The sequence below is a fragment of the Mustela erminea genome, chromosome 18 (assembly GCF_009829155.1).
Source record: "Mustela erminea isolate mMusErm1 chromosome 18, mMusErm1.Pri, whole genome shotgun sequence".
Lineage (NCBI taxonomy): Eukaryota > Metazoa > Chordata > Mammalia > Carnivora > Mustelidae > Mustela > Mustela erminea.
In genome coordinates this window covers 28,116,692-28,141,048 of record NC_045631.1, presented here as the reverse complement: position 1 = coordinate 28,141,048, position 24,357 = coordinate 28,116,692, and the positions used below count along the sequence as shown (strand labels likewise).

The 24,357-nt window shown below is 36.3% G+C and overlaps 1 protein-coding gene and 1 pseudogene across 4 annotated transcripts in view; both read left to right on the top strand.

Annotated features, from left to right (window-relative positions):
* Window positions 1-24,357, top strand: part of VMP1 (vacuole membrane protein 1) — a 141,253-nt gene that overhangs the window by 53,106 nt on the left and 63,790 nt on the right. For 3 of the 4 annotated variants that reach the window (XM_032321151.1, XM_032321152.1, XM_032321154.1), the window contains exons 6-7: window positions 5,224-5,391; window positions 13,154-13,285. In XM_032321151.1, the coding sequence (XP_032177042.1) occupies window positions 5,224-5,391; window positions 13,154-13,285 (300 nt within the window). The remainder of the gene's footprint in view (window positions 1-5,223; window positions 5,392-13,153; window positions 13,286-24,357) is intronic. The other variant, XM_032321153.1, reaches the window with a different exon arrangement.
* On the top strand, window positions 6,230-8,534 carry LOC116577630 (annotated as a pseudogene).

Sequence of the window (24,357 nt, the reverse complement as noted above, 5' to 3'; positions counted from 1 at the left end):
ACTTAAGAGGTAGATTGAATATGTGTAACCTTTAAAAATTATTTTAATTAACCATTTTTTAGTTTTGGTGTTTGTATTTTTTTCTGTAAACATATTTATTTCAGTCAACTCAGTTACATTTAGGAACCATCAGCCTATAAAATTAAAAAGAACTTGTGAGGTTTCTTATAGTTAGCATAGTTTAAACTAAATGGTCAAGGTACAGGCTAAACAGGCTCTTGAGAATGAACAAAGGATAAGAAGCTGAGTTATTTGTGTCTGTTTTGCTGGGAACCACCACATCTGCTCTAAGGCTGAGTAATCATGACTTATTAATGTGGTTATGGAAAGTATATATCGGTTTAGTTCTGTGAGTGAACTGTCCTTTCTTTAGGGAAAAAATTCTCATCAGGTTGCTGAAATTTTCCCTTTTTAGAATTATTTAAAATTGAAACTATGAATACGTCTTTTATCTTGGATAATGTGTTTGATCTGTTGAAGTACATATTTTGTCCATATTTCTAGAATAGGAATGTAGTTTTTTCTTTCCTTTGTATTGCAGAAATTTTAGGTTAGCATCCAGGACCGTTTAATTTTGTTCACTGAGTGTTTATTTCTAGAGTTGAGGTGCAAACTGTTCTTACATCTTACAGGGGACAATTATGTAGGGCTATTGTGGACAAACCCTTGAATTTCTTCTGTTTTATTCACTGGTATCACATTTTTCTTTCGTGTTTTCAAATATTACAGGTGGACACTACAGTGTTTTTTTTAAATTGCATCTGATACTTAGCTATGTATGCAGTAAGAAATTTTTCACCTAATTCAATTATTCTGAATTCCACAAACTTTCAACTTGTTTTTTTTTTTTTTTTTTTTTAAGAACCACAAAGTAGGGGCATCTGGGTGGCTCAGTGGATTAAGCCGCTGCCTTCAGCTCAGGTCATGATCCCAGGGTCCTGGGATCGAGCCCCGCATCGGGCTCTCTGCTTTGCGGGGATCCTGCTCCCTCCTCTCTCTCTGCCTGCCTCTCACCGACTTGAGATCTCTGTCTGTCAAATAAATTAAAAAAAAGAAAAAATCACAAAGTAATAATTTCCCCCAAATGTGAAATCTCGTATGCATATAGTATTCAAAGAAGTTGTGAATTTCATGGTTAATCATAATTTTTAAGGAAAATGTGACTAAGAGAAAAATGACTGATCAAAAGCAGTTACGTAATTATTTTTTTATTTTTATTTTTATTTATTTATTTATTTTTTAATTTGTCAGAGAGAGAGAGAGCGTGAACACAGGCAGACAGAATGGCAGGCAGAGGCAGAGGGAGAAGCAGACTCCCCGCCGAGCAAGGAGCCCGATGCGGGACTCGATCCCAGGACACTGGGATCATGACCTGAGCCGAAGACAGCCGCCCAACCAACTGAGCCACCCAGGCGTCCCCGTAATTATTTTTTTAATGTAAATATTGCTATTTATGGATTTCTGTGAATTAAAATTCAAGGAAAAGAGGAATAGACTAAAAATTCACATGGAATTTGTTGGTCCAGAAAAAAAAGCAATAATTTTTTTTTTAAAGATTTTATTTATTTATTTATTTGTGAGTGAGAGAGAGCCTCATGAGCAGCAGCAGTAGAAGGAAAAGCAGACTCCCACTGAACAGAGACCCCCAATGTGGGACTCAATCCCAGGAGCCCGGGATTATGACCTGAGCCTAAGGCAGACACTTAACTTACTGAGCCACCGAGGCACCCAAAAAACTAATAATTGATTAACTCAGTGCTAAGTGTAGAACTTCGTTTTTTGGATTTTATGTGTACACACAGTGCCGGTTGCATATAGGGAGAAACATAGCTCAGATTTATGAATATATTTTTCCTATTAACATACAACAGAGGGATGCCTGGGTGGCTCAGTTGGTTGGACGACTGCTTTCGGCTCGGATCATGATCCCGGAGTCCGGATCGAGTCCCGCATCGGGCTCCCAGCTCCATGGGGAGTCCGCTTCTCCCTCCGACCTTCTCGTCACTCATGCTCTCTCTCACTGCCTCTCTCTCGAATAAATAAATAAAATCTTTAAAAAAAAAAAAACATGCAACAGAAAGTTTTGTTTTAAATCACATTTTATGGGTTTTTTTTTTTTAAAGATTTTATTTATTTATTTGACAGAAGGAGAGAGACAGCAAGAGAGGGAATACAAGCGGGGGAGGGGGGTGGGAAAGGGAGAAGCAAGCCTCACATGGAGCAGGGAGCCCAATGTGGGGCTCGATCCCAGGACCCTGGGATCATGACCTGAGCCGAAGGCAGATGCTTAATGAATGAGCCACCCAGGCACCCCAAGATTTTATTTATATATTTGAGAGGGACAGTGATAGCTACAGAGATAGAGCACAGGCGGGGAGAGGGGCAGAGGAAGGGGGACAAGCATACTCCCTGCTGAGCAGGGAGCCCAACTTGGGGCTCAATCCCAGGACCCTGGGATCATGACCTGAGCCAAAAGCAGATGCTTAACGGACTGAGCCACCCAGGTGCCTCTGAACCCCAAATTCTTTTACCTTATGATTTAAAAAGCCTCTTTTATATACAGAGACCTCTTACTGTATGTGTGTGTATACAGAGAGAGCAAAAGAAAATAAAATTTTGTGTACTTTTTATATATATAACATAAGTTCAGATTATATTATTTATAACATTATATCACTTAAAATTTTAATATTTTATTTATTATCCTACAAAATTTTATTCTACAAATATAGTATTTTTCTTCATAATAACTAATGGCTAGTACATTTTGAGGGCTTAGTCTAAGCTAAGTACTTTATATGAGTTATTGACTTAAACCTTACAATATCCCCAGAATGTAGATTCTGAAGATATTTGATGATTTCCATTTTATAGATTAGGAAAGCAAGACTCAGAAAGTAAGTGGCAGAGGCCAGAACCTGAACCAGAACATCTGGCTCCAGAAGTTATGGTATGGCCAACTATGTCTGCAGAGTGTTTTACCCTGTGTGTTAAAGCAACCTGTTCAGGATGTCCAGGGTTTAGCTCTGACACCTCATGAGAACTTTGGAAATTATTCTTAGATTTTATTGACATATTTGATTAAATTTGGAGTTTTTAAATTTTGGAGCTGGATAGAACTGTGAGTCTAATTCTTTTGCCTTGCTGAAGAGTAGACTGAGGTCTGGAGAGGTTAAGTGACTTTGTCCAAGATGGTTTAATTTCTGACCCTTAATTTACTGTTCTCCCAATGGTTCCTAAACCTAGCCTATTAGAACCTTGCGTATTTGAAATTCTAAAGGAGCTTGTTTAAAACATACAAGTTCCCATCCCCACCTACTGAATAAATCTATGCTTAGGGGACCCAGGAATTTATATATATATATATATATTTTAAGATTTTATTTATTTATTTGAGAGAGAGAGAATATGAACGGAAGAAGGGTGGAGAGAGAAACTGACTCCTTGCTAAGCGGAGAGCCTGATGTGGAGCTCAGTCCCAGCACCCAGGATCATGACCTGAGCCGAAGGCAGATACTTAACCAACTGAGCCTCCCAGGAGCCCTGGAAATTTATATTTTTAGTAAACCCCCTACTTGGTTCTTATGCACACCTCTCACCTTGGCATATATGTGCACTTGAGAATGATTGTGTTTAAGCCATTATCACACATCTAATATTAATCCATTTTAACTGGTGTGATTATTATTAAGTTTTGTAATGTTTTAAAGTAAAGGTATGCAGCAACACAAAAGCTTCCATGGAAAAACTTGCTTTAAAAGAAGAACTCAGGGCACCTGGCTCAGTCAGTAAGTGTCTGTCTTCAGCTCAGGTCAGGTCTCAGTGTCTTGGGATTGAGTCTGACATTGGACTCTCTGTTCAGAAGGGAGTCCGCTTCTCCCGCTACCTCTCCCCACGGCCCATGATCTCTCTCTCTCTCTCACACACACTCTCTTTCAGATAAATAAATAAAATCTTAAAAAAAAAAAAAAAAAAGAAAGGAAAAATTCACTGATACAACACTTTCATTTTGTTTTAGGCTGTATTATCTTTGGGGAAGATAAGTGAGGTAGTTACTTCACCAGCTATTTTTAAGTGAGGACAAAAGGCAGTATTCTCAAATTATGCCTAAAAGAAGAGGGCACAGGAAGTTTTTATCGCAGGCTATAACATTCTTGCAAATGAGAATATAGATAAAATCAGAATAAAGCCAGAAATCATGGTTTCTAGGGTCTGGTGTTGGGGGAGGAGATTGATTACAAAAGGACACCAGGGAATTTTTTTTTTTAAGATTTTTTTTATTTATTTGACAGAGAGAGAGAGATCACAAGTAGGCAGAGAGGCAGGCAGAGGGAGAGTGGGAAACAGGCTCCCCGCTGAGCAGACAGCCCGATGCAATCCAATGCCGCAGAGCTCTATCCTAAGACCCTGAGACCGTGACCTGAGCCAACAGAGGCTTAACCCACTGAGCCACCCAGGTTCCCCAACATCAGGGAATTTTTTGTAGCTATGGGAATGTTCTATATCTTGATTGGTTGTGGTTATACAGTTGAATATATTTGTCAAAATTCTTTGAACTACAGACATAAAAACAGTGACTCTTACTCTATATAAATTATACCTCAGTAAATCTGAAGTTTTGAAAAAAAGCAAGCCAGGAAGAAGTTCTGAGCAGTATTATATTTTCAGATTACGAACTGCAACTTGAAATATTTAGTTAGATCGATTCTTGTTCTTTAAAAGCTAAGATTTTTGGGATGCCTGGGTGGCTCAGTAGGTTAATTGTCTGCCTTTGGCTCAGGTCATGATCCCAGAGTCCTAGGATCAAATCCCACATCAGGCTTCTTGCTCAGTGGGGAACCTGCTTCTCCCTCTGTCTGCCTCCTGCCCCCCCCCGTTCATGCTCTCTTTTTTTCTCCCTCTCTCTCTGACAAATAAATCTTTTTAAAAAATAAATAAATAAAAGCTAACATTTTGGGGGGTGCCTATGTGTCTCAGTTGGTTAAACATCTGACTCTTGGTTTCAGCTCAGGTCATGATCTCACAGTCGTGAGATTGATCCCCATGTTGCTTAAGATTCTCTCTCTCCCTCTCCCTTTGCCCCCCTGCCATAAAAATAAATAAATAAAAGCTAAGATTTTTCTCTTTACATGTAGTAATTAAGGTACTGTTAAAATGACGTGTGTTGATAATTCCTTTTGCCTTAATATTTCTCATCAGCGGTTTCTCATATTTGTTTTATAGGGTCCACATATAGCTTCAGTTACATTAGCTGCTTATGAATGCAATTCAGTTAATTTCCCTGAACCACCGTATCCTGATCAGATTATTTGTCCAGATGAAGAGGGCATTGAAGGAACCATTTCTTTGTGGAGCATCATCTCAAAAGTTAGGATTGAGGCCTGCATGTGGGTAAGATGTTCATTTTCATCTTTGTCTAAAATTAACCTCACTATCTTGATAACTTTGTTATAGTTCATTGAAATTGAGTGCAAATATGTATCTACTTAGCAAGTCAGTAGATAATTAATTCATGTAGCCACCGGTTTTCCATTTCTAAGAAAAACCATTTAGAGTTTCCCCTATTCATGAATGACATTCAGAAGGAAGGCATGAAGCCATAGGTACCACAAAGCAATGGATGCCAAGTAGACAACAGGAGGGAAAAGGAGTACAGATAATCCAACTGTACTATTTTGCAAAATTTTACCAGTGTTTATAAATTTGATAAACACATAGCAAGTGGTTATGTATCAGACCCACACTAGTAAACATTATGTCTCTCTCTTATATTCAGATACTCTGTGTTTATTCTTAGAGGGCTTATTTCATTTTCTGAGTTGTTAATGATACTGAAGTAAGGTCAGATATTTCTTAATAAACCTTACTTTACTGTAGTAAAGTATCAGACTATATGGCTGTTGTCTGTGGTGAGCTTATTTTCAGTTGTACCAATTTTTTTGTTTGTTTGTTTGTTTGCTTAAGTACATTTTGGGAAGCTTTTGGACTATATGTTCAATGGCAGATTATTTTAATCTATACAAAGCATTCTTTTTTTTCATTATGCCAAATTCACTCAAGTGTGTATTTTTTTTTAAGATTTTATTTATTTATTTGACAGACAGAGATCACAAGTAGGCAGAGAGGCAGAGAGAGAGGAAGGGAAGGGGGCTCCCTGCCGAGCAGAGAGCCCAATGCGGGACTGGATCCCAGGACCCTGGGATCATGACCTGAGCTGAAGGCAGAGATTTTAACCCACTGAGCCACCCAGGCACCCCTCAAGTGTGTATTATTGAGGAATAGTTCCTTTACTAGAGACTTCCTGTTATCATTTGAATATTTTTTTATTGTTTGGACTCATTAAGTTATGTTCCCTTTAACTCTTTTCCCCTGACAGTGTCTTATAAAATAAAACATATGGAACAGATCATTTAAAAATCTTAACTAAAATGAACATGAATACCATACCCACAGAAGAGGCAGAGTTTTCAAATATATTATGTTTAAATGTTAATGAGTATTTTGGGTGTGGGTTTTTTTTTTTTTTTTCAAACGATTGGCTTTGGTTTTAGTCTAAGTTATTTGTCTGTTACAGTATATATACTATAACCTAGTATGTTATATTTTAAGAGAATTACAAAGGAAATGCCATATATTGAATTTGTTGAATATGAGAGACAGGAAAAATTGTCATACTTCCTGTTACTCTTTTATAAATACTGGAAACAAATTCATTGTACTAGTTGTATATGTTTTATAAATTTGACCGCATTAGTCTTTGATGAAAAATATTATTAAAATAACAGAAGATACTTGGAACATGCTAGAAAGAGACCATGTGTATAGATTTTGGTTTTCAGTTTTGCTTTTGTTCTTTGATAAATGATTTACATGGCTGGATTAACACTAATGCCAACAAAGAAAAACTTCATTGCAGCTGGCAGTGATAATTGCTTCTTCTAACTCCTATAGTTCATATTGTCTGAATGCTCATTTGGCTTGGCTCCATGCATCTCTTAAATTAGTTAATTTGGCTGGTATAGTGGCTTGCTTTCCCAAATTTTATGCTCCTAAAAAATATAGACTGTACCTTAAATTTATTACCCTCATAGCAATCAGCATTAGGTATTGCATATTGCTATTCATGTTTCCTCCTTTGAAATTATTTGTCATGTATAAAGTATAGCACATATCAAGTTAGGTTTAAATCGGTTCCTTTGTTCTCAACATTTATATGGATAGTCCTTCCAGCAAAAGGTGCTGGGAAAACAATATTCACATGCAAAAGAAAGAATTTGGACCCTTCCTTATGCCGTATGTAAAAATTGACTCAAATACATCAAAGACCTAAACTTATGAACTGAAACTATAAAACTCTTATTGGAAAATGTAGAGACAAATCTGCATGATGTCAGATTTGGCAGTGGTTTCTTAAATATGACACCAAAAGTATAGGCAACACGAAGAAAACTTGATGAATTGAACTTCACTAAAATTAAAATCTTTTCTACATCAAAGAACACTAATAATAGAGTGAAAAGACAACCCACAGAAAGGGAGGAGATGTTCATAAATCATTATCTGATAAAGGTTTAATATCCAGAGTGTTTGAAGAACTTCCACAACTTAACAACAAAAGACAAACAACTCAGTTAAAAAATGGGCAAAGAACTTGAATAGACTTTTCGCCAAAGAAGATATACAAATGGCCAGTAAGTGCACAGATTCTCAACATCATTTAGTCATTGGGGAAGTGCAGATCCAAACCACAAGGAAATATCCCTTTACACACACTAGGATGGCTGTTATTTTTTTAAAAAGAAAACAAGTGTTAGGATGTGGAAAAATTGGAATTCTTAAAGATTCTTGATGAGAATGTAAAGTGATTCAGCTGCTGGGGAAAAGAGTTTTGTGGATTTTCAAAAACTTAAACAGAATTACCATATGACCCTCCTCTAATTCCACTCCTACGTAGTTACCCACAAAGAATTGAAAACTGGGACTCAGGTGTAAATACAGATACTTGTACTTCACTGTTCAGCAGCATTATTCACATTTTCAGAAAGGTGGGAACAACCCAGTGTACCTCAGCAGATAAATGGATAAACAAAATGTAGGTGACCATCCACTGCCATGGCCAGGCCAGGGGATGCTTTCTACTATTTAGGCGTCTTATCCAGAGCCAGGGCCTTAGGCTTGGTCCCCTGTGGGGTGCACGGTACTATTTCCAAATGCCTACAGGAAGTAGGTCTTTGACAAGACCAGCAAACACCAGTTCTTACACAGCTTGGCCCTATTATGGGTGCCCTCATTGCAGAAAGTCCCTCTGGACCGGTTACTGCTAGCCTCTGGAACCACCTTATTCTGCACATGCTTTTACTACCAGACTCTGGAGACCCGAGCATCCAGACTTTAGTCCCTGTAAGAGGGAGCCTGCTAATCTTAGGCTGATTAGCCTTGGCTCTTTGAGCATCCTTCATTTGATTTCTGGGTCCCTCTTAAAGAGTTGGAGCAGGGAGAGGATTAAAAGAGAAAGGCAAAAAAAAAAAAAAAAACCCACTTTTTTTGGTAGTATATACATATAGTGGACTATTATTCATCCATAAAAAGGAATGAAGCTCTAGTTCGTGCCACAATATAGATGAACCTTGAAAACATTATACTGAAATAAGTCATTCCATAGAAAGACAGATATTGTATGATTCCACTTATGTGAATTGTCAGAAGATTCAAATTCATAGAAACAAGAAGTAGATTCGAAGTTATCAGAGCTGAAAGAATGAGAAGTTAATGCTTAATAGGTACAGAGTTTCCATTTGGGTGATGAAAAATATTGGAAATAGATAGTGATGAGGGCTGCACAATATTGTGAATGCAAGTAATGCCACTTAGTTTTATATTTTAAAATGGTTAAGTGAGATACAGTCATAAAAAGTTCATGCTATTGAGGTTGAGAAACCTAATTTAGAATGTGTTGGCCTTGATTCTTAGAGTTTTACCCTTTCACAAATGTCTCATTTATGTTCATATGTTTTTTTCAAGAGAATGTCTTGCTTGATTAAAAACATATCTTATTTGAAATTTTTATCTAATTTGTACTTAGCAAAGTAAAATGTCTTTACAGACTTCACTATCATTATAAATGTACTGAATCAGTAAAATCATCAAAATACAAAATACTTTCAAATATAACATAAAGACCAGGGTTACCTTCAGTTTCAACTTGTTCATATGGATCTTAGGAGCATGCTAAAATGAATTGTTTGATACTGTTGATCATTAGTTACTCTTTTTCATTTGGAACCTTTTGATCTTCCACAATTTGGCTGTATCACCAATGCAAAGCTTTACAAACTTTTTTACTCATGAATTCCAGTAACAGTTGTTATGTGTCCAAGCACTGGAGATTCAGAGTGAGCAGAACTGAACAGTCTCTACCCTCATTCTAGTGAGGGAAATAATTATCATGAAAAAAAATGTATAAGTAAATATTGTGGAAAAATTGCATATAAAAATGTGAAGGAGGAATCTGTATAACACAAAAATTTTCCCTAATTTGTGATTCAGGGAAGATTTCCATGAAGAAGTAACATTTCATTTCAGACCTAGGAATGATAAGGAGTAAAGCAGGACAGCAGGGCAGGGAAGAGAAGAGCATGTGTGTTGACTTTCAAATAAAGAGCATCACATTTTAAGGTCATTTATATGTTAAGTTCATGGTTAGAGAGTGTTTATTGTGGTAGTACAAGCATAATGTAAGTTTTACCGTTTTAACTATTTTTTTAAGATTTATTTATTTTAGAGAAGAGTGAGGGGATAATCTCTATTTTACTTTCTGCCTTTTTGAATATGTCTAATCTGGATACCCCATATAAATGGAATCATATAACTTGTTTTTCTATGCCTGGCTTATTTCACTTCACATAATGCAAGTTTTGTCCATGTTGTAGCATATGTCAGAAGTCCATTCCTTCCTGAAATCATTTTAAAACTGACCCAAGGGAAACTGGAAACAAATTTTCTCTTCTATTTGCAAATCAGTCTTGATAATTCTGCTAGAATTGTACTTTTTTTTTTTTTAAACATTGCTGTAAGAGCCCTGAATTTCTCAATGGTTTCAAGCTTACCCTCCTAACTTCTGCTTTTAACCTCTGATTTATGTTTGTAATTGGAATATGTAATAGAAAAATGATTTTGTTTTAAAAAAGTATTAATACACAGATAATACAAAATTATTGTAATTTCTGAGAGTTGGCATGTGTAAAATTTTCTGCTCTCCAGAGTTTTACCATTAAACTTATGATTCTCAGCATGGAAAAGCAAAATGCTGCTGATTTGCTTGTGAATCCACTTGAAAAAACTTTTTAAGAGCGTGAAAATTCAGGACTTTTCTCCTCCCCCAAATCTTTGAGTGAAGTTGACACTCCATGGGTGCCTGGTTGACTCAGTGAGTTAAGTATCTGCCTTAGGGTCAGTCTTAATCAAGTCCTGCATTGGGCTCCCTGGAGAAGTGGAGCCTGCTTCTCCCCTTCTCTGCTCCCCTGCTCCTGCTCTCTTGATCACTCGCTGTGTATCTCAATTAAATAAATAAAATCTTTTTAAAAATTGACACTCCAGGAAGATACTCCCCTCTTGGTTTTGCATATTTTGTGCATGTTAAACTCTTTTCCAGTTCAAGAAGCAGGGACTTCAGGGTAATCAATTGATAGGGAGCACATAGTTTTTAGAAGAGCTTTCTGAACTATTGCTTGACTAAAAATCACTTGTCTCTTTGTTTTGCAGTAAGGGAAGCCAGTTATTTCTTCCCTTTAATTAAACCTAGGCTGACAGTTTTTAGTGTTCCACAGTTCTGTTTTGGATTTTTGTTTTGATTTTGCAAGAATTCTAAAATTGTTTTGTAAGAATCATGAGATTATGGAACTTTAGTATCTAATTTGAGATAAATGACTAAATAAACTTCATGTCTAGAATATAATGTGTTTGGGGGAACCTGTCTGGATGACTATATTTCTTTAATTTATTGGCATAAAAAACAGATTATTAACTCGTGATCACCGTTCTTGTTTTTTGATATTGTGGAAAAACATGAGCAGAATTAAACTATTAAAATAAATATGGTCAACCAAGTATAAGTCAGTATGTAGCTCTTGATTTCATTTCTATCCATTATTACTTCCTTTTTAGCTTTAAGGAAACTTGTCATGAGTTTGAATCATATGATTGCTTTCAGAACTATTGGCCATTTGAGTTAACAGGTTTTAAGAGAAGTTCATGTTTTGAGTAAAATGTTGTAATTAACTTTTCTTCCTGTTTTTTGTAGTGGGAAAGTATTTAAGTGTAGAGAATTATATAATTAGTTTAATATATTATCACTTAACCTCAGCTAATACTAATTCCTTGCTAATATGATTTATCTATATCCTTTGTCATTTGTCTGTCAATTATCTTGAAGCATATCCTATATAACATATCACATTTCATCTGTAAATACATCAATATTAGGACTTAAGCAAACTTTATTACATCTAAGAAAATTTAGGAATAGTTTCTTCAAATCAGTTACCCCATTAATGTTCAGATATTTCTTATTGTGTTTATTTCCTTGTTTTTCGTTTCAGATTTATTTGTTGTTGAAACTGGGTTGTTTGTCAAATACAGTTTCCCACAGTCTAGATTTTACTGATTGTATCCCAGTTGGCATAGTTCTGTTCCCTGTGTTTCTTGTGAGTGATAGATTGAGAGGCTTGAAAAAATCTCTTTTTGACAAGAACACAGTTCATAGTCTTATGTAGTTCTATCATAAGGTATAATAATGTCTGATTATCTTTCTTTTTATGATACTAGCACCATTATTATACAAGTCCATTATTTTATTAAGAGTTATAAACTAGGAATATTCCAATCATATCATTTTTTTCCTTTAGTTATTGACTAGAATATTTTTATAAAGAGAAACCTCCTTTTCACCAATTTGGTTACCCTGAGATATTCTTCAGATAAATAAGGAAGGATAAATAATGGATTCTTTCCCTTTTTTTATCGTTTTTTTAAATTGTTCTCTGATAGCCTCCAAAGTTGACTAATGTTAACTTTTTTGTTTAACAAAATATGATTTGTGTTCTGTTCATATATCCTTCAATGTATTGTCTCTCCTCTCTCTCATTTCTCTCTGTGTTCTTTAGGTAGAGCCTGATTCTTTTGACACTTAAGTATATTCATTTTCAGAACTCTTGTTTCACATGTGGATAATGCAGTTTCATTTGGAGATTGTTATTCCACACATCAGAATATAACACTGTGAACACAAAATGTTTGAATTGATAATGTTTCTTAGGGATTCTTTTCAAGACATTTGCTGACAAAGTCATATACAGAATGAATAGAAAGACCTAAAATTGCTTCTGAGAATTACCATAGCTTTTCATTCACTATGACTCAAGATGAGAAGGATGGTTCAAAGTTGAGGATTTTCCTCGATACCGTGTACCTTTTACAATATTATCTTGCATTTGAGCCTTTTCAACCCAAAGCAAGTTCCTGATTCTTTTACCTTTGTTTTCATCCTTATGTCCTAAGCTGATTGAAAAAAAACAATGTCTTCAAAAACAAGAGTCCACAAAGTGACTGAAATATGAGTCACTCAATGTCCTGAGGAAATTAACATTTTTCCTGTGGTAAAAATTTATCCATCCTAATGTTGAGTTTTCAAGGGGCTTCCTGACCACGATTTGTTTTAGCTCTGCACAAAATAAAGTTATATTGAGATTAAAGCAACACTCTAAATAACAGAAGGTTTCCTAGAAAAAAAATTTTTTTAATATTTTATCTAACAGTTCTACTGGTGAATACTCTTTACCAAATCATTTGAAAAGGGGAAAAAAACTGGCAAAATAATTGTAAGTAGAGATGCTAGAGAACTAACATTAATTTCTTATCTGTAATGCACCAGTTATTGTTTAAGAGTTTAATGTATATTATCTTGCCTGGCATTGCATATGTCAATATTAGGGCCAGGATTCACAGTTATGTTCTCTTGATTATGTAGTATATGCTTTCCTCCCTAACATGTGCATCTTAACTTGCTTTTGGTAATGGAGAAAAATGTAGATTTGATCTGTTTAGTGACACTGTGTTGGGAACAGAATCTCATGTGAATATTTGGTTTTGCACATAGGGCATTGGTACAGCAATTGGAGAGCTGCCTCCGTATTTCATGGCCAGGGCAGCTCGCCTTTCAGGTGCCGAACCAGATGATGAAGAGTATCAGGAATTCGAAGAAATGCTGGAACACGCAGAGACTGCACAAGTAAGAACAGTAGAAAAAAAAAAACAGAATACTTTAATTATCCTTAAAGAAGTTATGGTTAAGGTAAAATTATTAATAGATACTTTGAAGAAGAAAACTGCCAGAGTAAAAATAAAAAAGACATGGTGTGGGATAGAATATTCAGAAAAGCTGAAATATAAAAGAGATTATAATCTTAATTTTAGAATAGAGAGATACAGAAAGTCCACAAGACAACTCAAACTAAGCCGAAACACCTGACCAGAAACCAGGACAAGTTGTTGTTGCCAATGAAGTTAAGGAGTCGAAACATTTCTTTTTCCATTATGTTTTCTTAAGTATTACCAGGCAGACAACTAACTAAATAAGGGGGACAAGTAGGTGGGTCAGCATATGAGTCCAAAATAGTCAAACTTCTGACTAACAGAATGTTTTTGAGAATAACATCAAAATAGTTTACCATGTTTAAAGGAAATTATTTGAGAACTCCTAACTAAGAACAATTACAAGGGTGCCTGGTCAGCTCACTTGGTAGAACACGCAGCTCTTCATCTCAGGGTCATGAGTTCGAGCCCCACGTTCAGAGTAGATATTACTTTTTTTAGAAATGGTTTTTGGGGAGCACCTGGGTGGCTCAGTGGGTTAAGCCTCTGCTTTCGCTCAGGTCATGATTTCAGGGTCCTGGGATTGAGCCCTTTCTCGGGCTCTCGGCTCAGCGGGGAGCCTGCTTTCCCCTCTATCTCTGCTTGCTGCTCTGCCTACTTGTGATCTCTCTCTTTGTCCAATAAATAAATAAAATCTTTTAAAAAAACACAAAAAACGGTTTTTGGGCACCTGGCTGGCTCAATCAGTAGAATGTGTGATTCTTGATCTCGGCATCATCAGTTTGAGCCCCACATTGGGCGTAGAGATTACTTTAAAATATATTTATGTATTATACATATATATAATACATATACACACACACATATATATTTTTTACTCGTTTTTTTTTTTTTTTTTTTTAAGATTTCATTTATTTATTTGAGATCACGAGTAGACAGGCAGGCAGAGAGAGAGGAAGGGAAGCAGGCTCCCCACTGAGCAGAGAGCCCGATTCAGGGCTTGATCCCAGGACCCTGGGATCATGACCTGAGCTGAAGGCAGAGGCTTTAACCCACTGAGCCACCCAGGTGTTCCATATTACATTTTTAAGAAAAGAAAGGATAATTACGATAAACTACCTTTAACAGTGGGGGGTGGGGGTTAAGGCTGAGGCCTTTAAACCTGAATATAAACTATATATCAACCTATATCTTAAACATTTTTTTAAAGATTTTATTTATTTGACAGAGAACACAAGTAGGCAGAGAGGCAGGCAGAGAGAGAGAGGAGGAAGCAGGCTTCCTGCTGAGCAGAGAGCCTGATTCGGAGCTTGATTCCAGAACTCTGGGATCATGATCTGAGCTGAAGGCAGAGGCTTTAACCCACTGAGCCACCCAGGTGCCCTCAACTCAACCTATATCTTAATGTTATAAAACCAGTGTTTTATTCTTTGCAGGAAAATTCCTAAGAATAGTATTATCTGACTGAGTCTCCATCTTAGGAATGACAGTAGAAATCAACATAGACAAAAGTAAGAAAGATATGAAAGAGAGATCCCTTCCCAGTTGTGTTCATGAACCTATGAAATGAATTTGTTTGAAAAATTGTCTTACTGTTTTGTATTTATAAGTGCGTGTGCCCACATAAGTACACACACATTTTTATGAGGAACAAGTTCATAGTTTTCTTTTCAGTGGAATCTGAGACTCAAAAAACCATTACCCTGAGGGAAAGAAAACATATGTATGTATTTTTTTTTAAAGATTTCATTTATTTATTTGAGAGAGAGGGAGAGAGAGAGAGCACAGCAGGGGGAGCAGCAGAGGAAGAAGGAGAAGCAGGCTCCCCGCTGAGCAGGAAGCTGACATGGGGCTCAGTCCCAGGACCCTGAGATCATGACCTGAGCCTAAGGCAGATGCTTAACCATATAAGCCACTAAGGTGCCCCAGAAAACAAATTTTAATGACAGATGGGCTTTTTGTTTTTGTAATTTTTTTAAAGATTTTATTTATTTATTTGATAGACAGAGAGGGAACACAAGCAGGGGTAGTGGGAGAGGGAGAAGCAGGTTTCCTGCTGAGCAAGGAGCATGACCGTGGTGCTCAGTCCTAGGACCCTGGGATCATGATCTGAGCTGAAGGCAGATGCTTAATAACTGAGTCACCCAGGCTCCCCAACAGATGGACTTTTTTAAAAGGCATTATTAGGTGGAAATCCACTAAGAACAGTTACGGTTTTTAATTGAAAACAAAATTTTCAAATATGAATATAGAATAGCCAAATAACCAAATATAAAATAAATGAACCAAAGAGCTATGAGCATTTGCTCTGTGTGGAAAGAGACAAGTTGGCCTTGGTATTTGCTTTGCCTTATCTATCAAGCAGATACTATGTCTCTTCTCCTCATGTCGTAATATTTATATAATAATTGTTACTAATATAAACAACTTTTTAATTATTTTTAATGGTTTTTAAAACCCAGTATCTAATTTGAGCCTTGTGTTAATAACTAAAATAGTATGGAAAGATACTGTTTTTCTAATCTTACAGAAGACTTCAGATCTAGAAGTTGGTACCTCCCTAATTTTACACTTAGAAGTAGAGCTAGAACCAGAACTCAGAATGCCCATGTCATTAGTATATTCCAACTACTGAAACTGTGTCCATCCATAGACTAAATGGTCAAGTATCTTCAACAGCTGATAGATCTGAAATGGTGGCAATAGTTAGTGTATGTCATATAACATTTCAAAAACTCATTTTTTTCGGGCGCCTGGGTGGCTCAGTGGGTTAAGCCGCTGCCTTCGGCTCAGGTCATGATCTCAGGGTCCTGGGATCGAGGCCCGCATCGGGCTCTCTGCTCAGCAGGGAGCCTGCTTCCCTCTCTCTCTGCCTGCCTCTCCATCTACTTGTGATTTCTCTCTGTCAAATAAATAAATAAAATCTTTAAAAAAAAAAAAAAACTCATTTTTTTCATCTATATAAAATCAAAAAGCTAAAGTAGAATAAGTCTAGGATGCTTGTAGTTTTAAATTTTTATGCTGTGGATTAGATGCCAAACGGGTCTAAGTATTGTTCTCTGTTAAGTCAACTAATACACTATCACTGTTTTCCTTTTTCTTTTTTTTTTTTTTAAGTTTTTATTTTGGAATTAACATTTTTTCATTTGCATAGTTTTTTCAGTCTCTTCTCTCCCTTCTACCAGCTCTGTAAGACACCTTTCTATATCACTTTCCACTTGGTAACACCTATAAAATATTATCAATTCTATTTTCTTTCTTGATTGTCCTCACTCAGGAGCTACCCTCTGAGGGTAATGCAATCAGGACTGAATTCTCTTGGATTCCCTCTGCACAGTTGCTTCTTTTTCCATTTGGATCTCTTCCTCTGTTTTTGTTTGTTCTTATTTTTTTCGTAATCTTTACCCCCAACATGGGACTCAAACTCAGTGACTCTACGATCAAGAGTTGCATACTCTACGGACTGAGCCAACCAGACACCCCTTGTTTTTTTCTTTCTTGCCTTATTCCTTCATTTTGGTTGAATACATTCTACCATAGTTTCCTGATGGAAATTCTGAAAATTCTGTGTCCTTCATTCATACTTAATCAAGTAACTAAATGTAGTATTCTAAGTTGAAAATCGTTTTTTTAACTTAGAATTTGGAAGTCATTGCTCAGTCATCTTCAGACCTCTGGTGTTGATATTGATGGAGCTAATGCCATCCTGACTTGTCTTCATAGGTATTCTTTTTTGGTTGTTTTATTTTCTTCTCTTGATATGTTACTCATTATCTGAGGTATGGGTCTTTAAATTTTGGGAGGAAGGTCTTTAAAATTTTATTCTACTAAACACTCAGAAACTTGTCAATCTAGAGTCCATTAGTTTGGAGAAATGTTCTTGTATTTTTTCTGTGTCAATTTACCCTCTTTAGTCTCTGTTTTTGCTTTCTGGAGTTCTCATTATTTTGGTGTGGGGCCTCCAACACTTACCCTTTTGATTTTTTTTTTTTTTAATCATTTTGCTCCTAATATTTATCACATTCTACTTTGTATGCAATTTCCTCAATTTTATCTTCTAACTCTAATATTAAAATGTATTTCTACTCTCCTGTTTATTTTCAGAAAGTGATTTGTATTTTATTTTCAAGAAATGGTTTATCTTTTTTTTTTTTTTTTAAGATTTACTTATTTTAGAGATGGAGAGAGTGTGTGCATAAATGTGAGCACAGAGGGAAGGGGCAGAAGGAGAAGGAAAGAGAGAATCTCAAGTAGGCTCCCTGTTGAACATGAAGTCTGACACAGGCTCAGTCTCACAACACTGAGATCATGACCTGAGCCAAAATCAGGAGTCAGACACTAACCAGCTGAGCCACCCAGGCATCCCAGTTTCTTACGTGTTTGAAGATACTTCATTTCTTCAGGTTTTTTGTTACTCCAGGCATGTTTTTTTCCTTTGTTCTCTTCATATTAGAAGCTTTCCTCTAAGCTTAGTGATCTTTATTTTTCTGTTTATATGTAAGAATAAGGCACATAAAGGCTGAATGTAAGATGTGTGTGTGGAGGCAAGTTGTAGGAGTGGCAGGTCATCTTATTTATTGGAACCTCCATATATATCAGTTTCTGTGGCTCTTTCATTTCGGATAGTTCATTTTCTCTAGATGGATCCTCCAATTTCTTGCTTGGAGAATATTAACTTTGTTGCTGAATATTAACTTTGTTGCTTTGTAAAGCTGGGCTATAAAGTGGGGTTAGAGATGGTCATTCACCATATAGACTTACCATTTAACTCACTTAATGTTCACACTATGGATACCTGCATAAACATGTCCTGAGCCCAGAATCTTTGCTTCACTTTGTCTAGAGACTATATTTAATGTCTTTTACGGGGCTAAGGGAAGTTGTCTGTGCCAAGTAGGGGTGGGGCCTAGGGGTCTACTTCTTATACAGTCTTCTCAGGGAACCTGGATGGCTCCATCAGTTAAGTGTCTGACTCTTGATTTTGGCTCAGGTCATGATCTCAGAGTCGTGAGATTGAGCCACGTGTCAGGCTCCACACTCAGTGAGGAGTCTGCTTCTGTATCTATTCTCCTTCTGCCCCTCCCCCGACTCGTGCTCTTTCTCTAAAATAAATAGATCTTTAAAAATAAACTACAGTCTCCTTGGTTTTGCCCTACCCCAGCCTCTTCTGCAGTTCAGCTGAAAGTCCTTTTTGGAGCTCTATAATGCAGATCGCTTTTCTCCTCTTCCATATCTTTCACTGTAGGTTCTCAGGTATAACCTTTTTTTCCATCTTCCCTTATCTTCATTAATGCTCATTCCATCAAAGTCAGAGTTCATGTTTCTATTTTTTATTTTGGGGGTTATTATGAAGATAGGAGGTGTTCCAGCTTATTGCTGAGTAAGAAACTACTCAATATTTACTGGTTTAAAACAAACAAACAAAAAAAATTTATAGTGCTCACATATATGAAATTTACTGAAAATGGCTTGACTATAAATTGGAGAATTTCTTTCAAGATGGCTTACTTACTTGACTGACAAATTGATTTTGGCTGTTGGCTTGGAGTTCAGTTGGACTGTTAGTTTGGAACCTCAAGTTACCCTTTATGGAGATTCTTTGGCTTCCTCATATCACAGCACCTGAGTTCCAAAAACATGCATTCAGAACTAATTTAGGGGGAAGATGCAAGGTTTCTTATGATGTAACCTCAGAAATCCTAGTCACTTTGCCATATTTTCTTGGCTAAGTAAGTCACTAAAGCTAGCCCAAATTCAGAGAGGCAAATTAGATCCTACCTCTCATTGAGAGGAATAAGCAAGAATTTGCAGCCATCTCTAATCTACCACAGGAACGAAGGTCTTTGGTTATCTTGAAGTGGGACTCTTCCTGCGATATCATTTTTAACAGAATAGAACATTGACAAACCAGAATTTCTTTTTTTTTTTTTTTTAAGATTTTTTATTTTTTTGACAGAGATCACAAGTAGATGGAGAGGCAGAGAGAGAGAGAGAGAGAGAGAGAAAGAGAAAAGCAGGCTCCCTGCTGAGCAGAGAGCCCCATGCGGGACTCGATCCCAGGACCCTGAGATCATGACCTGAGCCGAAGGCAGTGGCTTAACCCACTGAGCCACCCAGGCGCCCCAGAATTTCTTTATAGGAGGGGAATGGGATGGTAAATGATCTTGAATTTTTATAATGTAAGAGATTATTGTAAAGAATTTAGACATACTTCCTTGAAAGGGGAATGAACTTCTCAAATATCCAAAAATTGTCTCTCCCATGTCAAGAGAATATAGTCATGCTGAGAAACTAGAGGTAAACTTTGTCTTAGAATTAGTGGGTAGTGGGGCGCCTGGGTGGCTCAGTGGGTTAAGCCGCTGCCTTCGGCTCAGGTCATGATCTCAGGGTCCTGGGATCAAGCCCCGCATCGGGCTCTCTGCTCAGCAGGGAGTCTGCTTCCCTCTCTCTCTCTCTCTCTCTCTGCCTGCCTCTCCATCTACTTGTGATTTCTCTCTGTAAAATAAATAAATAAAATCTTTAAAAAAAAAAAAAAAATTAATGGGTAGAGGTTTCTGAGGCCCACAGTGGCTCAATATTAAGACAAAACAAAACCAGAAACCCAACTGCCTATTAATTTTAATTGTGTACAAATGGAATTGCTATTTCAAAAAGAATGAATACCTTATCTCTCTCTCTGCTGTCTTCCATAGATCCATGCATAGCACTTCCTGCATTGTGTATAATACTAACTGGATGACTCATTTCATTCTTTGCAAGTTTTATTCTAGGATTATAAATAATATATTCTCTAAACTTGTTACCATTTAAAAGCTCTATCTCTAAAAACTCAGATCTTCTAGAATTTGATGAAGTAAATTATGCTTCATCTCGTATGTGTATTTTGAATTCTTGAAGACTTTTGAATCTTGAAAATACTTAACCATTCTCTACCATTAGGGCAGTAATCTTTTTTGTTCATCTGTTATGGCCCTGATTATTTTAGTTACTTTTTGACTATATCTTCTCTAATTCTGCTTTGTTTGTTTTGAGTCGTGGAAACCAGCCTGCACACAATATTTCTGACGGTTATGAGGTTTGGCTGCTTTCATCCTATAAAGCCAATAATTACAATCACTGTTTTAGGATAAACTATGTATTTCTTATTCCCTAATTTTATATCTGCTTCTATTGAAAAATCAAGTAAGCAAAATGTGGGCATTCTGTTTCATGTCCTTTAATCAGAAATTACTTTTTTTTTTTTTAAAGATTTTATTTATTTACTTGACAGAGAGAGAGAGATCACCAGTAGGCAGAGCAGCAGGCAGAGGGGTGAGGGGAAGCAGGCTCCCCACCGAGCAGAGAGCCCAATCCAGGGCTCAATCCCAGGACCTGGAGATTACCACCCGGTAGAGGCTCAGCCCACTGAGCCATCCAGGCGCCCCAGAAATAACATATTCTTTATGAACATTTGATTTAAAATTTTTACCCAGAATTGCAGTTATATGTACATCAACCAATTATGCAGTCAGACTAGAAAAAGTGAAATAATTCATCCCTGACAACTTTCTTTCTGAGATCAATAAAACTATGTATAAGGCCCTTAAATGAAGTGCCACAGTACAGCTCCAAAGTAGGGATATTTTTCCTGATTTGGACAGGAAGTACATTCAAGAACACACAGCCAGTGAATCTCAAAGCCATTACCCAACCAAGTTTTTCGACATCAAGATTAGTACTCTGCTTATTGTATTAGAGCATAGCAACATTTTCCTTTAGGTTAATGCAATAAAAAGTGAAGAACCAATTTAAAAATTTTTTCTTTCTCCTATATTTGATTTGATTTTTCTTTCTTTATGACCTTTTATTGTTTTGGGTTTTTACCAGTTTTCACCAGTTTTGTGTCTTATTATAGATTTTAGCTTATGTGGGTATATTTATCCCTGTATACTTTTCCCCAGATTTAGACAAGGGGTTGTGTGAGGTTTATAACTTTTCTTTATTTATTTGTGGTTATGGGAGTGGGGGTAAAATAGTTGGGAGGGGACTGTTGCCAGTTTTCCACATTATAAATTATCTGAGATAGTGCTAATATTTAAATTCATAATTTAAAGAAGAGTTTCTAACTGTGGCTTAGCAAAAAGAAGGTTTTTTTTGTTTGTTTGTTTGTTTTAAAGATTTTATTTATTTATTTGACAGAGAGAGATTACATGTAGGCAGAGAGGTAGGCAGAGAGAAAGAGGAGGAAGCAGGCTCCCTGCTGAGCAGAGAGCCCGATGTGGGACTCGATCCCAGGACCCTGGGATCATGACCTGAGCTGAAGGCAGTGGCTTAACCCACTGAGCCACCCAGGTGCCCAGAAGTTTTTGTTTTTGTTTGTTCTTGATAACACTGTGGACTATTACTGTGTCCAATAAGCTCTATTATACCTCAGCTGTTTGATACACTTATGTGACACATTCTTGTTTTTGTTTTTAAGGTTTTCATTAGGCAAATAAATTTACAAGGTTTTTTTGGTCATTTTACTTATAAATAGTGATCTTAAAAATATTTTTTATCTTTTCAGTAACAAATTTGTTTTAGGCTCTTTGTTTCTGTTATTTTTCCAAATTTGCATATTTTAAAATTACATAAGTTTCTAAAGTAATAGGGTTGAAACATTGCAGAAGTAGTAAAAGTAAAAAGTGAAAGCTCTGGGGTGCCTGGGTGGCTCAGTGAATTAAGTAAGACTCTGCCTTCGGCTCAGGTCATGATCTCAGGGTCCTGGGATCAAGCCCCGCATCAGACTCTCTGCTCAGCAGAGAGCCTGCTTCCCTCCCACCTCTCTGCCTGCTTCTCTGCCTGCTTGTGATCTCTGCCCGTCAAATAAATAAATAAAATCTTAAAAAAAAAAGAGAGAGAGAGAGAGATAGAAAGCCCGCATACCTACTTCCCAGAGTGGAATAATAATCAACACATTCTCAACTGCTTTCTTTGGATATATAACTTTTAAAAAAATAAAAACTAGAATCATACTATAAATATTAGTCTGAAGTTCCTTTTTCACATGTATGTCATAGACATTTGGTGCTGATTTTTAAAATTGTGTTATTATGAAGTGACACAGATCATTGTGGAAAATTTATGTGTGTATTTAAAAATAATTCCTCGGGGGTGCCTGGGTGGCTCAGTGGGTTAAGCCGCTGCCTTCAGCTCAGGTCATGATCTCAGAGTCCTGGGATTGAGCCCCACATCGGGCTCTCTGCTCAGCAGGGAGCCTGCTTCCTCCTCTCTGCCTGCCTCTCTGCCTGTTTGTGATCTCTCTCTGTCAAATAAATAAATAAAATCTTTAAAAAAAAAAAATTCCTCTGTCCTTCAGTTGTTTTTCTAAAGAGTGAATTGTATTTACTGCTTTGTGACTTGTTTTGAATATAAAAACATCCTATAAATGTTTTTCAGTGTCATCAAATACTTTCTACATCTTCAATTTTTATAACAACTTTCTTTCTGGTTACAAAGTATGTTCGTTGTATAACATGTTGAAAATGCAGATAAACAAAAAAGAGAGAACAAACTTCATCTAACTAGTTTATTTACCTGTTTTTCATGTTTAGTGTATTTCTGACTTTCTTATTAACATTTTTAAGGAGATTTCTTTTGTCATATGCTTCTGCTGTTTTTCCATATTGTTTATTGTGTGTGTTTTTATTATGTTTTACTTGGATAAAAAGTTTACTTTTTCAAAAATTCTAGTATCTTAGACTTTGCCTTTTGAAGTAATGCCTAAAATTATCTTACTGAATGATTATGATTATGTAGTGAGTATTCAGCCATATTTCCTTTTAGTATATTTATGGTTTGATTCTTTCATCTTTAAATATTATTAAAATACTTTTATCTGTCATATAATATAGAACTCTAACTTTCTCACCTTTAAGTAACTAGCTATTTCTGTGTCATTCCAACATTTTCCCATGATGTCAGTATATTAGTTTTGTCTTACACTTTATTGCTACAAATTAGATATTATATTTTTATAAATAGTTATTGATATATAAAAAGTTACTATGTTTTTATTTATTTGGTAAACTGTAACTCTGCTGACATCTTTTAGTTATATCTTAGTGATTGTAATTTATAAGTTTCTATAGTGTTCAGTTTCACAGGGATCCAGAAGTTTATCTGACTTTGGTCCTGGAATTTCCTCACAGATACATGCATTTTGTAAAACTCCCAATTTGATAGGAGCACTAAAATATAAAAAAGTTGGATCAGCTATAGCTAAAACAGGAAATTAAGTAAAATGAGTAATATGAGTGGGTATTTAAATGTTAAGATTGCCTGAGACTGAGGTAGAAAATGTGTTTTTTATTCATCTAGGTAAAGCCCTTTGATAGAATAAGTTTATCAGCAGGAAGAATGAAAAAAATACTTGGCTCTCATTGCTTTATCATGTGTTCTCCAACTAGGTTAAAGGGTGTATATGCTTTTCCTAGGAAATTGTTACTAGGTAGCAATTTTACAGCTAAGTATTTGCTTAAATTCTAGTTTTGAGTAATGGTTGGATTATGTACCATAAATATTTTGAGAAGAAGAGATTATTAATACTTTTATTTGAATTCAGATTCTTAATGGTACCTCATTTATTTTTGTGAGTACAGTATGAGATTAGGCGGTATTTTTCCACTAAATTGACTTCCTTTTGTTCTTGGCTTTCTGTCATGTTTTCACTAGATGTCTGTGGGAGGTAGACATGAATAAATGTAGCTTCCTATGACCTTGAACTGTTCTAGCATAATTTAGAAAATATAAGTCTGGATAGCTGTTTATGTGCTTGGTAGAGTATTTCATGCAAGGTTTTTTTAATGATTTTATTTAGAGAGAGAGAGAGTACATGTGCAAGCAAAGGGAGGGGTGGAGGGAGAGGGAGAAATCGCAAGCAGACTCTGCGCTGAGTGGGGAGGGAGCCCAAGGCAGGGCTCGGTCTCATGACCTGAGCCAAAATCAAGCGTCGACACTTAACTGACTGAG